The sequence below is a fragment of the Trichechus manatus genome, unplaced genomic scaffold (genome assembly GCF_000243295.1).
Source record: "Trichechus manatus latirostris isolate Lorelei unplaced genomic scaffold, TriManLat1.0 scaffold00011, whole genome shotgun sequence".
NCBI lineage: Eukaryota > Metazoa > Chordata > Mammalia > Sirenia > Trichechidae > Trichechus > Trichechus manatus.
The window spans coordinates 1,775,657-1,790,130 of NW_004443947.1; the positions used below are offsets into that span (position 1 = coordinate 1,775,657).

At 37.8% G+C, this 14,474-nt stretch overlaps 1 protein-coding gene across 3 annotated transcripts in view; it reads left to right on the top strand.

Annotated features, from left to right (window-relative positions):
* UIMC1 (ubiquitin interaction motif containing 1) overlaps positions 1-14,474 on the top strand; it is a 170,442-nt gene that overhangs the window by 55,892 nt on the left and 100,076 nt on the right. For all 3 annotated transcript variants that reach the window (XM_023726482.1, XM_004371160.2, XM_023726481.1), the window contains exon 2: positions 11,783-11,937. In XM_023726482.1, coding sequence (XP_023582250.1) covers positions 11,791-11,937 — 147 coding nt within the window. In that variant the 5' untranslated portion in view covers positions 11,783-11,790. The remainder of the gene's footprint in view (positions 1-11,782; positions 11,938-14,474) is intronic.

Genomic DNA, 14,474 nt, shown 5'->3' on the forward strand with positions numbered 1-14,474 from the left:
TGGCCAGCTTTTCATCTTTCATGATATTGGGGAAGTTTTCTGTCAGCAGTTCTTCAATGATCCTCTCTGTGTTTTCTGTTTTCTCCCCCCGTTGTGGAACTCCAATCACTTGCAGATTTTTACTTTTGATTGTGTCCCACATAACTCTCAGGGTCTCTTCATTTTTCTTTGTTTTCCTCAAACAAAGTTGTATCCAAGTGTTTGTCTTCAGTTCCACTAATCCTGTCTTCCACCGTTTCAAATCTGCTTCTCAGCCCTTCTATGACACTGATCATTTCTGAAATCTTGTTGTTTATCTTTTGGATTTCTAATTGTTGTCTTTGTATAATTTCTAGTTGTGAATTTGGCATTTTGTTCCTGCATTATTTTTCTGAATTCTTCCAAGTTTTTGTATTTTCCATGAATTTGTCTATTTTTTCCTCATGTTTGTCAGCTTTTTGCCTCAGTTCTTGGAGAATTCTGAGTATTAGAGGTTTGAATTTCTTATCAGGTAGTTCTAGTGCGTTTTCTTCCACAGGAGAGTCATCTGGTGTTTTATTTTGGATGCCTACTGGAATTATCCTGTCCTGTTTTTGTAAGTGTTTTGATACTGTCTGCTGTCTTCGGGATATTCAGTAGTTATTTTTCTCGTTTTTTGACTGTAGATTTGTTTGTTTCGTCCCTTTTTTTTTTAAAATTTGACTGTGTCTGAGCAGGTGGACTGTGTGTTCCTTGTTGTTTGCTCGTCTGTGGGCACAATACTTTTTGCCTCCTTCTTCAATCGTCAGGGTCAGTCACTCAGATATGGTATGGCAGGGCAGGTCTAGTTGAAGAGGAGTTACTGGCACGGGTTCTTTTTGGCACTTACTACAGCCACCAGAGCGGGTCGGTAATCATTGCAGGGCAGGTTCCAGTAGGCCGTGCCTGTGCTGCTTGGTGGTGTGATGTCAAGCGCACGGTGCAGGTAGGCAGGATGTAGCGGGGAGATTGTTATGTGTGGAGCAAAGATGGATGTGGGAGAGAGGAGAGAGGAACAGGGGCCAAAAACATACAAACAAAAAGGAATGCTAGGGAGCTTGCCGTTGGAGTGGAGAGATGAGAGACTATGAAATGGAGAAAAACAGAAAGGGGAAGATGAAGGAAAGAAAGGAATGAATAAATAAAAATTGGAAAGGTTAAAGAACCGCAAAGTTCCCAGGGATCCCACCAGTGCAGCTATGAGGTCTGGGGAAGTCGCTGTCAGTTGTTGCAGTACAGCCTGGCTAGAAGGCATAGAGTTATTTGACACCAGGTATTCAGGGAACAGAAAGAGAAGGAAGATATAGAGAGACGAGAAAGTGAGCGATGAAGAAAAACCAAAAGGAAAAAAGAGGGAAAACAAAACAAAACAAATTAAAAAAAAAAAAAAAAAAAAACACAAAGGCCCTGAAAAAACAGGAAAAAAAAAAAAAAACGATGAGAAAAGAAATGTTCTCAGGGATCCCTCTGCACGTCTGTGCAAGCTGAGGGAGAGTCTCCTTGCCACCCAGCTCCGCCTGGCCAGAAAGGGCTCTCAACCCAAGAAAAGGAAAAGAAAACAAAGAAACAATTCAAAACAAAGGAACAAAAGCCCCGGGATCCCACCAGCGTGGCAGCCCAGACTGGGAAGCAGCTTCACGCTGGAACAGAGCTCTGCAGCTCCTCAGGAAGAAGCAAAGATGGTGCACGGAGCCAGGTACTCGAGTGAAAGGCGGGGGAGGTGGCAAGAGGCAAGCAAGAAATCAAAAGAAGCAGGAAAAAAAAAAAGCAACACTAGCAGCCAACAAATGGCACTCAGAGAGCCAGCTCTAGCAGCCAACAAATGGCACTCAGAGAGCCAGCTAGTGCGGGCTGGTGTTTCTGGACAAGAGACTGTGTCCGCGGGAAGCAGAGGGGACCGAGTGTGGGTGAAGAAGGGTAGGGAGTGGGAAAGCGTATATCACAAATTACCAGAGCTCTGCAGCCCCTCAGGAAGAAGCAAAGCTGGTGCCCGGAGCCAGGTACTCAAGTGGAAGGCGGGGGAGGTGGCAAGAGGCAAGGAAGAAATCAAAAGAAGCAGAAAAAAGCAACACCAGCAGCCAACAAATGGCACTCAGAGAGCCGCCTGTTCAGGTGTGTGGAATCCAAGCAGCCGGTGTTTCCCGGTCAAGAGATTGTGGCCGTGGGAAGCAGAGGAGGCCGAGTCGGGGTGAAGAAGGGTGGGCAGTGGGAAAGTGTATATTGCAAATTACCAGTTGTTTTGTCTCCCACTGGATGCTCCGTGAGGCTGCTTTCTCGTACTCCTGTTTGCTGGTCTCTGATGGTAGTCCAAGATGGCGGATCCATGCTGCGTTAGCTGGTAGGGGACCTCTGCATGAATCTCTCCTCGCTCTCCATTCTCTGTCAGTTTTCTCACTCCATTTGGTGCTTGACTGAGTTCTTTATCTCTTCATTTGATGTTTTAGGGTTTCAGGATTGTTGTATTCTCTGTTTGGCTTAGTTTTTCAGATCTTTGCTGTGGAGGGACGGCGTGGTGCTTCTGCCTAGACCGTCATTTTGCACTTGAATATGCTTTTTTATGAAGCCTTGTTAAAGTCCTTTTCCATTAAAATAGTTATGTTGTCTGTTTTTTCTTATCGATGTCTGGGATTGCTCTATATATTCTGAATACAAATCTTGTGGTGGATACCTATATTGCATAGGTGTTCTCCCATTGTGCGGCTTGCCATTTCCCTCTGTTAATGGTGTTTTGATAACTACTTAAATGTTTGGAGTTCTTAATTTCAGGGAAGTCCAGTTTATCAATATTGAATGGTTAGTGCTTTTTGTGGCCAGTTTAAGAAATTTCTGCCTCTTTCAAGATAATGAAGATATTTTCCTCTGTTTTCTTTTAGAAGTTTTATTGCATATGTTTTTATATTTAGCTCTTTGATGTATTTATAATTAATTTTTGTATATGATTAAGTGTATAACCAGTTACTGTCAAGTACATTTTGACTCATGGCAATCCCATGTATGTCAGTATAACTGTGATTTCTAGGATTTTCGGTGGCTGATTTTTTGGAAGTAGAACACCGATCAAGTGTATAGGTTCATTTTTTTCATATGGTATTTTTTTTGTATGATTCATCACTATAAACTGAAAAGGCCATCTTTTTCTTACCAAATTACATTAGCACCTTTGTCATAAATAAGGTGACCATAGGTGTAGGTCTGTATCTAGACTCTCAATTCTGTTGCATTAGTTTGTTTACCATTTTACCAGTATCATATTGTCATAAGCCTTGATATCTCATAGTGTTAGTCCTATAGCTTTTTTGTTTGTCTTTAAGATTGCCTTGGCTGTTTTGTTTTACATCATTTGCCTTTCTATATAAATTTTAGAACCTATCTGTCAATTGAAGAAAAATTTTGTTTGCTATAATTTTGACTGGGATTATACTGAATCTATAGATCAACTTGGGTAGAATTGCCATTTTAACAATATTGAGTCTTCCATGAACATAGTATATCTGTCTATTTACTTGGGGCTTTTAAAATTTTTCTGAACAGTGTTATGTAGTTTTCATTGTAGAATTCTTGCAAATCTTTTTAAAGCTTTATTCCTAAATATTTGATGCTATCGTAAGTAGTATTTTTAAAACTTCATTTTGTTATTATTGGTGATATATAAAATTAAAGTTGTTGTGTATTGATCTTTTGTGTCCAGTGATCTTGCTAAATTTAACTTATTATTTTATTACTTTGTAGATTCTTTTGGATTTTTCTATATATACAATCATATCTGAATAAACACAGTTTTACTTTTTTCTAATCTTTGTCTTTTTAAAAAATAACACCTTTATTGAGATAAAATTCACATACCATACAATTCACCCATTTAAAGTGTACAACTCACAAATAGGTGCAACCATCCCTACAGTCAATTTTAGAAGTTTTTCATCACTTTATAAAGAAACGCCGTACCGTTGGCTATCATTCCCGTCTCCCAGCTCTACCCAACTGCTAATCTTTTCTATCTCTATAGATTCATTCACCTGTTCTGGAATATAAATGGGATATATTGTGATTTTTATTTGCATTTTCCTGATAATTAATGATATTGAGCATCTTTTCATATGCCTAATCACTATTTGTAAATAATTTTTAGAGAAATCTTTTTAGATCCTTTGGCCTGTTTTTAATTGGGTTATTTGTCTTTTTATTATTGATTTTTATAAGAGTATTTTATACATTCTAGATACAAGTCTTTTGTCAGATACATGTTTTGCAAATATTTTCTCCAATTCTGTGGGCTGTACTTTCGTTTTTTTGATCTGTCCTTTGAATCACAAGCATTTTAAATTTTGATGATATCTAGTTGGTCTGTTTTTCCTTTTGTTGCTTGTACTTTTACTGTCATAGCTAAGAAACCATTATCTAATTCAAGGTTTTCTTCTAAGCATTTTATAGTTTAGCTGTTAAATTTAGGTCTTTGATCCATTTTGAGGTTTTTGTATATGGTGTGATATAGGTGGTCCAATGTCTGTCTTTTTTTTTTGCATGTGAATATCCAGTTGTTCCAGCACCATTAGTTGAAGAGACTGTTCTCTCCATTAGATTGTCATGGCACCGTTGTCAAAAATCAGTTGAACATAAATGTAAGAATTTATTTCTGGATGCTATTCCATTGATCTGTGTGTCTGTTCTATGCCAGTACCACACAGCGTTGATTACTGTGGCTTTGTAATGAGTTTTGAAATCAAGAAGTATGAATCCTCCAAGTTTGTTCTTCTCTTTCAAGGTTGTTTGGACTATCCTGTGGCTCTTGCATTTTCATGTGATTTTTAGGGTCAGCTTTTTCTGCAAAAATGCCAGCTGGGATTTTATTATGGATTTTGCTGAATCTGTTTGGGGAATATTGTTATGATAACCGTATTAAGTCTTCCCATGAACATAGTATGTCTTTCCATTTATTTAGATCTTCTTTCTTCTTTAATTTCTTTCAGCAGTGATCTGTAATTTTACAAGTATAATTTTTGCATTTTTTTTTAAATTGTAGATGAAGGTTTACAGAACAAACTAACTTCTCATTAAACAGTTAGTACACATATTGTTTTATGACATTGGTTAACAACCCCCATGACATGTCAATGCTCTCCCTTCTCGACCTTGGGTTCCCTATTGCCAGCTTTCCTGTCCTCTCCTGCCTTCTAATCTTTGCTGCTGGGCTGGTGTGTCCCTTTAGTCTCATTTTGTTATGGGCCTGTCTAATCTTTGGCTGAAGGGTGAACCTCAGGAACGACTTCATTACTGAGCTAAAAGTGTGTCTGGGGGCCATACTCACGGGGTTTCTCAAGTCTCTGTCAGGCCAGTAAGTCTGGTCTTTTTTTGTGAGTTAGAATTTTATTCTACATTTTTCTCCAGCTCTGTTCAGGACCCTCTGTTGTGATCCCTGTCAGAGCAGTCAGTGGCGGTAGCCGGGCACCATCTGGTTGTGCTGGACTCAGTCTGGTAGAGGCCATGGTAGTTGTGGTCCATTAGTTCTCTGGACTAATCTTTCTCTTATTATCTTTAGTTTTATTCATTCTCCCTTGCTCCTGAAGGGGTGAGATCAGTGGAGTATCTTAGATGGCCGCTTAAAGGGTTTTAAGGCCCCAGATGCTACTCATCCAAGTAGAATGTAGAATATTTTCTTTATAAATGATGTTATGCCAGTTGAACTAGATGTTCCCTGAGACCATGGTCCCCACAGCCCTCAGCCTAGCAGATCAGTCCCTCAGGGAGTTTGGATGCGTCTATGGAGCTTCTGTGACCTTGCCTTGTACAAGTTGTAATTTTTGTACTTTTTTGTTAAATTTTTTCTTATGTATTTTATTCTTTTCTAATGCAATTATAAATGGAATAGATTCCTGGGTGGTGCAAACAGTTTTCTCTCGACTGCTAACCTAATGGTTGACAATTTGAACCCACCCAGAAGTGCTGCAGAAGAAAGGCCTGGTGATCTTCTGTAAATACTACAGCCAGAAAAACCCTGTGGAGCAGTTCTACTCTGTGACACATGGGGTTGCTATGAGTCAGAATCAACTCGACGGCAGTGGGTTTTTGGTTTATAAATGGAATTGTTTTCTTAGTTTCATGTTTTTGATTTTTCAGTGCCACTTTATAGAAATGTATTTGATTTTTGTATGTTGATCTTGTACCCTGAAACCTTCCTGAACTCATTTATTAGTTCTAATAGTTCTTTAGTGGATACCTAGAATTTTCTATATACAAGATTATGTTATCTGCAAATAGAGATAGTTTTCTTTCTTTTCAGTCTGAATGGCTTTTCTTTTTCTTGCCTGTTTTCTTCAGCTAAAACCTCTAGTGCAATGTTGAATGAAAGTGGTGAGAGCAAACATTCTTTTTCCTGTTGCATTACTATAAACCAGAGACCTAACAGACATATATAAAACTATACTCAATACAACAGCAGCAAAATACTCATTCTTTCCACGTGCCTGTGGAACATTTTCCATGGTAGACGATATGTTAGGTCACAAAATGAGCCTCAGTAAATTTGGAAAGACTGAAATCATTCAAAGTATCTTCTCCAGCCACAATGGAATGGAATTAGAAGTCAATAACAAAAGGAATCTGGAAAATTCACAGATGTGGAAGATGATGTCATAAAAAATGGTAGAATAGAATGCTCAAAGAATCAGTTCCTGTCACTGAAACAACTATAAACTGTTCAAAAACTGACAGAATCAACTTTGTCACAACTTTGGAATCTAATCCAAAACTTACAATAACCAGAAGACCACTTACTGAAAAAAAGAATACTTTATTTTTGGCGTTATTCTCTTAGTGACTTCGCTGAGTATTACAATTAATGTCTTAATTTATAACAATCTAGTTCAAATTAATACTATCTTAGTTTTAATAGTATACAAAAACTTTGCTTCAATATAGGTTCATCTCCCCCTTTATGTTGTTATTGTTGCAAATTATATCTTTATACATTATGCCCATCAACACTGATTTATAATTATTTTCTAATGATGTTGTCTTTTAAATCATATAGGGAAAAAAGAGAAATTGCAACCAAAAGTAAAAGTGACTTTTATATGGTGGCACGGTGATTAAAGTGATCGACTGCTAACCGAAAGGTCAGCAGTTCGAAACCACCAGTGACTCTGTAGGAGAAAGATGTGGCAGTCTGCTTCCATAGAGATTTACAGCCTTGGAAACCCTTTGGGGTCGCTATGAGTCAGAATCGACTTGATCGCAGTGTGTTGGATTTTGGGTTATGTTAACATACTTTTGTAAACAGCATTACTGGTGTCCTTTATTCAAGTGAATTTGAGTTACTGTCTAGTGCCCTTTCATTCTAGCTCAAAGGACTTCCTTTAGCATTTCTTGTAGGATAGGTCTTCTAGGGACAAAGTCTCTTAGTTTTTGTTTATTTGGAAAAGTTTTAATTTCTTCTTCATTTATGAAGGGTCGTTTTGCTGGATATAGGATTGCTGGTTAGCAGTTTTTTTTCTTCCAGCACTTTGAATATATCATTCCACTGTCTTCTGGCCATTACGGTTTCTGATGAGAAATCAGCCATTAATCCTACTGAGGAGCCCTTGAATGTGACCAGTTGCTTCTCCCTTGCTGCTTTCAAGATTCTCTTACTGTCTTTGTCTTTCAACAGTTTGATTATCATGTGTTTTGGTGTGGATCTCTTTAAGTTTACCGTGGGTTTGTTAAGCTTGTTAGATGTGTAAATTTATGTTTTTCATCAAATTCAAGAACTATTTGGCCATTAATGTCTAAATACTCTCTCTGTCCCCCTTTCTTCTGTGATTCCCATTATGTGTGTATTGGTATGCTTAATGATGTCCTACAGGTCTTAGGCTCTGTTTATTTTTCTTTATGATTTTCCCCCCCTTCTATTCAGACTGGACAATCTCAATTGACCTGTCTTCAAGTTTGGTGAGTCTCTCTTCTGGCTGTTCATCTGTACTGTTGATTCCCTCTAGTAAATTTTTCATTTCAGGTATTGCGGTTTTCAAATCCTGGATTTAATTGGTTCTTTTAAATAATTTCTATCTTGTTATTGATACTCTCTATTTGGTGAGACATTGTTCTCATGGTTTCATTTAGTCTTTTGTACAAGGTTTTCTCTACCTCTCAGAATTTATTTAAAATAGTTAAAGTTACTTTCTGAGCTTTTTCAGAGACAGTTTTTGTTAATGTTTTTCACCTATGTATGGAAATCCTGGTGGCACAGTGGTTAAGATCTACAGCTGTTAACCAGAAGGTCGGCAGTTTGAATCCACTAGGCGCTCCTTGGAAACTATGGGGCAGTTCTCCTCTGTCCTGTAGGGTCGCTATGAGTCGGAATTGACTTGATGGCAACAAGTTTGGTTTGTTTTTTTGAGTATGAGCCATACTTTCTTGTTTCTTTGCATGCCTCATAATTTTTGTTAAAAACTGGACATTTTGAATAGTGTAATGTAGAACTTCTGGAGATTCTCTTCCCCTGCTATGGTTTGTTGTTGCTGCTTGTTGTAGTTGTTTGGTGACTTTTCTGAACTAATTTTGTTAGGTCTGTATTCTGTCTCTGTTCTGTAAACTTAGTTGTCAACTAGTTATTTGACAGAGATTTCCTTCAAAGCATGGAACAACAACAATAAGAATCTGCTAGAATTGACTCGATGACATCAGGTTAGTCTTTGCAGGGGAGTCTGTGTATCTTGGGGCATGTCTTTAACACTTACCTGGGAAGTTTAAACTCTGCTTTAGCCTTCACTTCCTGCTTATGAATAACCTGAAGGTCAGTCAGGAGTGCAAGCTTAGGGCCTTCTCAGGTCTTTTCTGGATGTGTGTATAGGCCTTCTAGATTCCCAGGAATATGTGAGTGCCTTTCAAAGTCCTTGTTCCTCAAATGTTCTCATTCCCCAGTTCTTCCTTTGAAGCTCTTTGGTTAGTCTATTATTCGACCTAGCTGTTAACCCCTTGTTGTCATCACCGAAAAAACCAAACCAGTTGCTGTCAAGTCATTTCCGACTCATAGTCACAGCAGTTAATAAATTTGCCTTTAAGTGTTTTTGACAAATGCCTTCAGGTAGTTGCTTCAGCCCTGGGAAGAGTCCTGGGTTAGGCAAAATAAAGGCAAGCCCTTTGAGCTGGTCCTTGAGGGACCCACCAGAAAGGTGAAAAACACAACCACAGTTCATTCAGAATAAGATCCATTCTGCTCCCTCCAGTGCTAGGAACCTGTACCAGGAATGTTGGCTGGGCTTGGGAGTGGGGGATGGGGCTAGGGTAAGTTAAAATACAGCAAGTCCCTGGATTAGGAACATCGATTTATGGACAACTCTGTACTTGCCCATTAATGTTGTGTAAATTTGCCCTCACTTTGAAACGATTGAACCAACCCCTCCTCACAACAAATTCTTCATCACAACCACCTTCACTTGTTGCACGTGCAGATTTTAAATCATTGAAAAGACTTCAAGCCTTTTCTTGCGCTAAAGTGCGGCTAAATAAGAACTGTATGCACCTGTTCCAACTTACCTGCAAATTTGACTTAAAGACACACTTAGGAACTGATCTCATTCATAACCTGGGGACTGCCTGTACTACAGACCTCTCTTACTGAGATTCAGCTGTTCTTTCTTCATTCAGTATTCACCTGGTTGCAATAAAGTTTTCATTTCTAGAATTTTGATAAAATTGATTCTATGAGTTTTTGCAAGTTTGTTTTACTTTTATGGAGGGACAGAATTTAGATTCCCCTACTTAACAATTTTTGCTGATGTCATTCCTCCTTGGGAGCTTTTATAAAAAAGAGATCTGGGCACCACCCCAGAATGATTAAAGTAGTGAGACCTGGGCGTTGGTAATTTTTTTAGGGCCGCTATGAGTTAGGGTTGCTCTGAGTTGAAATCGACTTGATGGCAGTGGGTTTTTTTTTTTTTTAATTGAAAAGTATTTCATATACTATAAAATTCACCCATTTTAAGTGTACAATTGTTTTGTTTTTAGTATATTCACAGAGTTGTACAAGTATTACCACTACATCATTTTAGAACATCTTCATAGCCCCCCAAAAACCCTGAACCTGTTAGCAGTCATTTTTCATTTTAAATAATCTTTCAGGTAATCTTCAATGTGTATTCAAGATTGAGAAACAGTACAAAACGGTACAACCATTTTGGAAAACAATATGGCACTTCCTTAGAAGGCTAGAAATAGAAATACCATATGATCCAGCAATCCCAATCCCACTCCTAGGAATATGTCCTGGAGAAATGAGAGCCATCAAACGAATAGACATATGCACACCCATGTTCACTGCAGCGTTGTTCACAGTGTCAAAAAGGTGGAAACATCCTAGATGCCCATCAACAGACAAATGGATAAACAAACTATGGTACATACACACAATGGAGTACTACGCAACGATGAAGAAGAGTAATGGATCTGTGAAGCATCTCACAACATGGATGAATCTGGAGGGTATTATGCTGAGTGAAGTAAATCAATCACAAAAGGACAAATACTGCATGAGACCACTACTATAAAAAGTCATGAAAAGGTTTACACACAAAAAGAATCTATGATGGTTACGAGGGAGGGAAGGTGTGGGGATGGAAAAACACTAGACAATAGATAAGTGATAACTTTGGTAAAGGGTAAGACAGTACACAATACTCGGGAAGCTAGCACAGCTTGTCCAAGGCAAGGTCATGGAAGCTCCATAGACGCATGCAAACTCCCTTAGGGACCAAATTGCTGGGTTGAGGGCTGTGGGGACCATGGTCTCAGGGAACATCTAGTTCAATTGGCATAACATAGTTTATCAAGAAAATGTTCTACATTCTACTTTGGTGAGTAGCATCTGAGGTCTTAAAAGCTTGTGAGTGACCATCTAAGATACTTCACTGACGTCACCCTGTCTGGAGCAAGGGAGAATGAAGAAAACCAAAGACACAAGGGAAAGATCAGTCCAAAGGACTAATGGACCACAACTACCACAGCCTTCACCAGACTCAGTCCAGCACAACTAGATGGTGCCTGGCTACCACCACTGACTGCTCTGACAAGGATCAATAGAGTGTTTCAGACAGCTAGAGAAAAATGTAGAATAAAATTCTAACTCACAAAAAAAGACGAGACTTACTGACCTGATAGAGACTAGAGAAACCCTGAGAGTGTGGCCCCGGGACATGCTTTTAGCTCAGTAATGAAGTCACTTCTGAGGTTTATCCTTCAGCCAAAGATTAGACAGGCCCATAAAACAAAACGAGACTAAAGGGGCACACCAGCCCAGGGGAAAGACTGGAAGGCAGGAAGGGACAGGAAGGCTGGCAATAGGGAACCCAAGGTTGAGAAGGGGGATGGTTGACATGTCGTGGGGTTGGTAACCAATGTCACAAAACAATATGTGTACTAATTGTTTAATGAGAAGCTAGTTTGTTCTGTAAACCTTCATCTAAAGTACAATAATAATAATTTTAAAAAAAGATTGAGAACTAGAAGTCTAAGTTATTGTATAAGAATTTAGGGTAAATGATTGTGTTATTGTATATCCTAAATTTTGGATAAACTATTATGTTATTGCTCTTCAGATTTCACCATAGAGATGATATATGTGTTGTATATGTATATGTGTGTTTTTTTTTTTTTATTCTACAGAAAAAATAGACTTTTTAATGAATAGTAGACAAGTTCAGAAATCTGGTTTTACTTTTGATTAGATAGGTATCTTTTTCTTTTACATGATTAAATTAAATAGCATATAGAAAACTTCTACTTTGAATAAAAATTTGTCTTTGTATTTCAGAGAAAAGGATGCCACGGAGAAAGAAAAAAGTTAAGGAAGCCTCTGAATCTCAGAGTTTGGCGAAGAAGGATGCAGAAACCAGCACTTCTGTCAGTTTGAAGAGGAAGCGTAAATTTGAGGATGCATTCATTGTGATATCTGACAGTGACGGAGAGGTCAGTATTCTGAAGAGTGGAGCTCTAGGTCTCAAATGAGGCCTCCTTATCCATGCATGCTTTGTTTTGGGACTGTACCTTAGTGGCAGCTTGCCAGACCCTGCATTTTCTACTCAGCTTGGTTTTGATTTGTAAATGGAATTAATAATTACTTCAAAGAATGTAATCATACCATTTGAGGATGGATCATAATTGTTCAGTTTTGTAATATACTAATCTGGGTGATGTTTTTAAACTACTTGAATAATTTAAATCAAATGTAAAACTTAATTTGTGTGTATCAGAAAACAGACGGAAGACAATGTAAATCAGCTTTAAGTCTTTAGCCCTGCTCTGTCCAATATGGTAGCAACTAGTCATATGTGGCTATTTTAATTAGTTAAAAATAAATAAAATTAAAACCTGGTTTCTCTGTGCACCAGTCACACTGCATGTACTCAGTAGCCACATGAGGCTAGTGTCTAATGCGTTGGATAGCACAGCTATAGAACATTTCCATCATTGCAGGAAGTTTTATTGGTCAGCACTGCTCTATATCTTAACTTCTCTCCATTATTCCCTATTTCCATTTGTTTATTGGAGTTTTCCATGTGGCTGTAGGTCACATCCAACAGGCAATAAACTAACACATTGTTTCCTCCAAATTTCTGTCTCTTCCTTCTGTGTCTTCTATCGCATTTAATGATGGAACACTCATTTGCCTCAAGCTAGAAAGCTCAGAATTATTTTTGAAAATTTTCCTCACTCTCATCTTTCACACGTAATTGGTCATCACATCCCCTAGTTTTTACCTCTTCAATGACACTCAGATGTATTCCTTCCTCTTCCATTTTCATTTGGAAATAAAATATCAATGTGATATTTTGGTTCTTGCAACAGCCTTTGGACTGGCGTCTCTACCTTCATATATATATTTTTTACCTTTATATTTCACTTAGCTTACTCTGACTTTCTTTTAAGAGTTCAGAGTTTGGTTCTTTGCAGTTGACTGCGTAACATTTTTTAGCTCCATAATCCCTGCAAGATCCTTTTAGAATTTTTAACATGGTCTTCTCTATAAGAACCTTGTCCTCCCTCTCTTGGTAAGGATCTCCTGTTTCCTGTAGCCTGTATTTTCCTCTTACTTTGATGGAGCACATCCTTTTGTAGCTTCTTGAGAAAAGATGAATGAGAGGTAAATGTTTGACACCTTACACGTCTGAAAATGTCTACTTCTGTCCTCCCAATTGATTAGTAGTTTATAGATAGCAAATAATTTTCCTTTTTAATTTTGAAGGTATTGCTTTATTGTCTTATTGCTGTATTGCTGTTATTGAGAAGTCCAAAGCCATTCTAAATCTTTGTCCTTGGCATGTTTCCCCCATCCCCAGCCCAGAGGTTTGTAAAATCATCTTTTAGTCCGATTTCTGTGAAATCTCAAACTAGGCCTCCTATCTTGTTACAGATCTATTTTCATCTATTGTGCTGGGTACTCAGTGGCCCTTTCAGTGTGTAGTGCATGTACTAATTTTGAAAATTTTCTTGAATTATTTCTTTGATAATTTCTTCTCTACTTTTTTCTTTTTCTGGAACTTTTATTATTTGGTTGTTGGATCTCCTGGACTGATTCTCTTATTTTCATCTTTTGTCTTCTCTTTTCTGTCTCCTTGTTTTTTGTCTACTTTCTGGGAGATTTTCTCAATATTATCTTCCATGTTTTCTATGAAAATTTTCATTTCTACCATCATGTTTTTAATACCCAAGAATTGTCTTTTGTTTTTCGAATATTTCTTTTTAAACATAGCATCCTGCCATTTTATGGATGCAATAACTTTTCTTATCTCTCCAGTGTGCTGATAGTTTTGAGTTTCTTTCTTTTGCACATAATCTGTTTCTTCTGAGTTGCTTCATTTTGTTTGCTGCTTTTCTTTGTTCGTTTATTTTGATTTCTGCTTTCATGTTAGATATATTTCTCAGATATCTGTTAATTTTTTGTTTGCTTATAATTAAAATTGAGGAACTAAAAAAGATTGCTATCTCTGAGGATATGAATGGGGCTAGTCAATTTTGGGAGCCCTAGTGGCGCAGTAGTTAAGATCTTGGCTGCTAACCAAAAGGTTGGCAGTTTGAATCCACCAGCCACTCCTTCAGAACGCTATGGGGCAGTTCTACTCTGTCCTGTAGGGTTGCTATAAGTTGGAATCGACTCGATGGCAACGTGTTAGTTTTTTTTCTTTAGTCAATTTTGAGCTTTGATATAGGGCAGTAGTTCTCAACTGGGGTGATCTGTTGCCAGGGATGTTTTGCAGTATTAAGAGATATTTTTTGGTTTTCACATCTGGGGAGGGGAGTGCTACTGGCATTTTCTGGTGGATAGAGGCCAGAATTCTTTTTTTTTCTTTTTTTTTACAGAATGTAAATTTTGCTTAATAATAAAGATAGTCCAAGACTGCATATTAAATCATATAATTTAAGTATGGAAGAAATGTTGTCTAACCTTCAGTTTACAGATGTGTAGTTTGAGATTCCAAGAAGTTAGGTGTTTTTTTTTTTTTTTT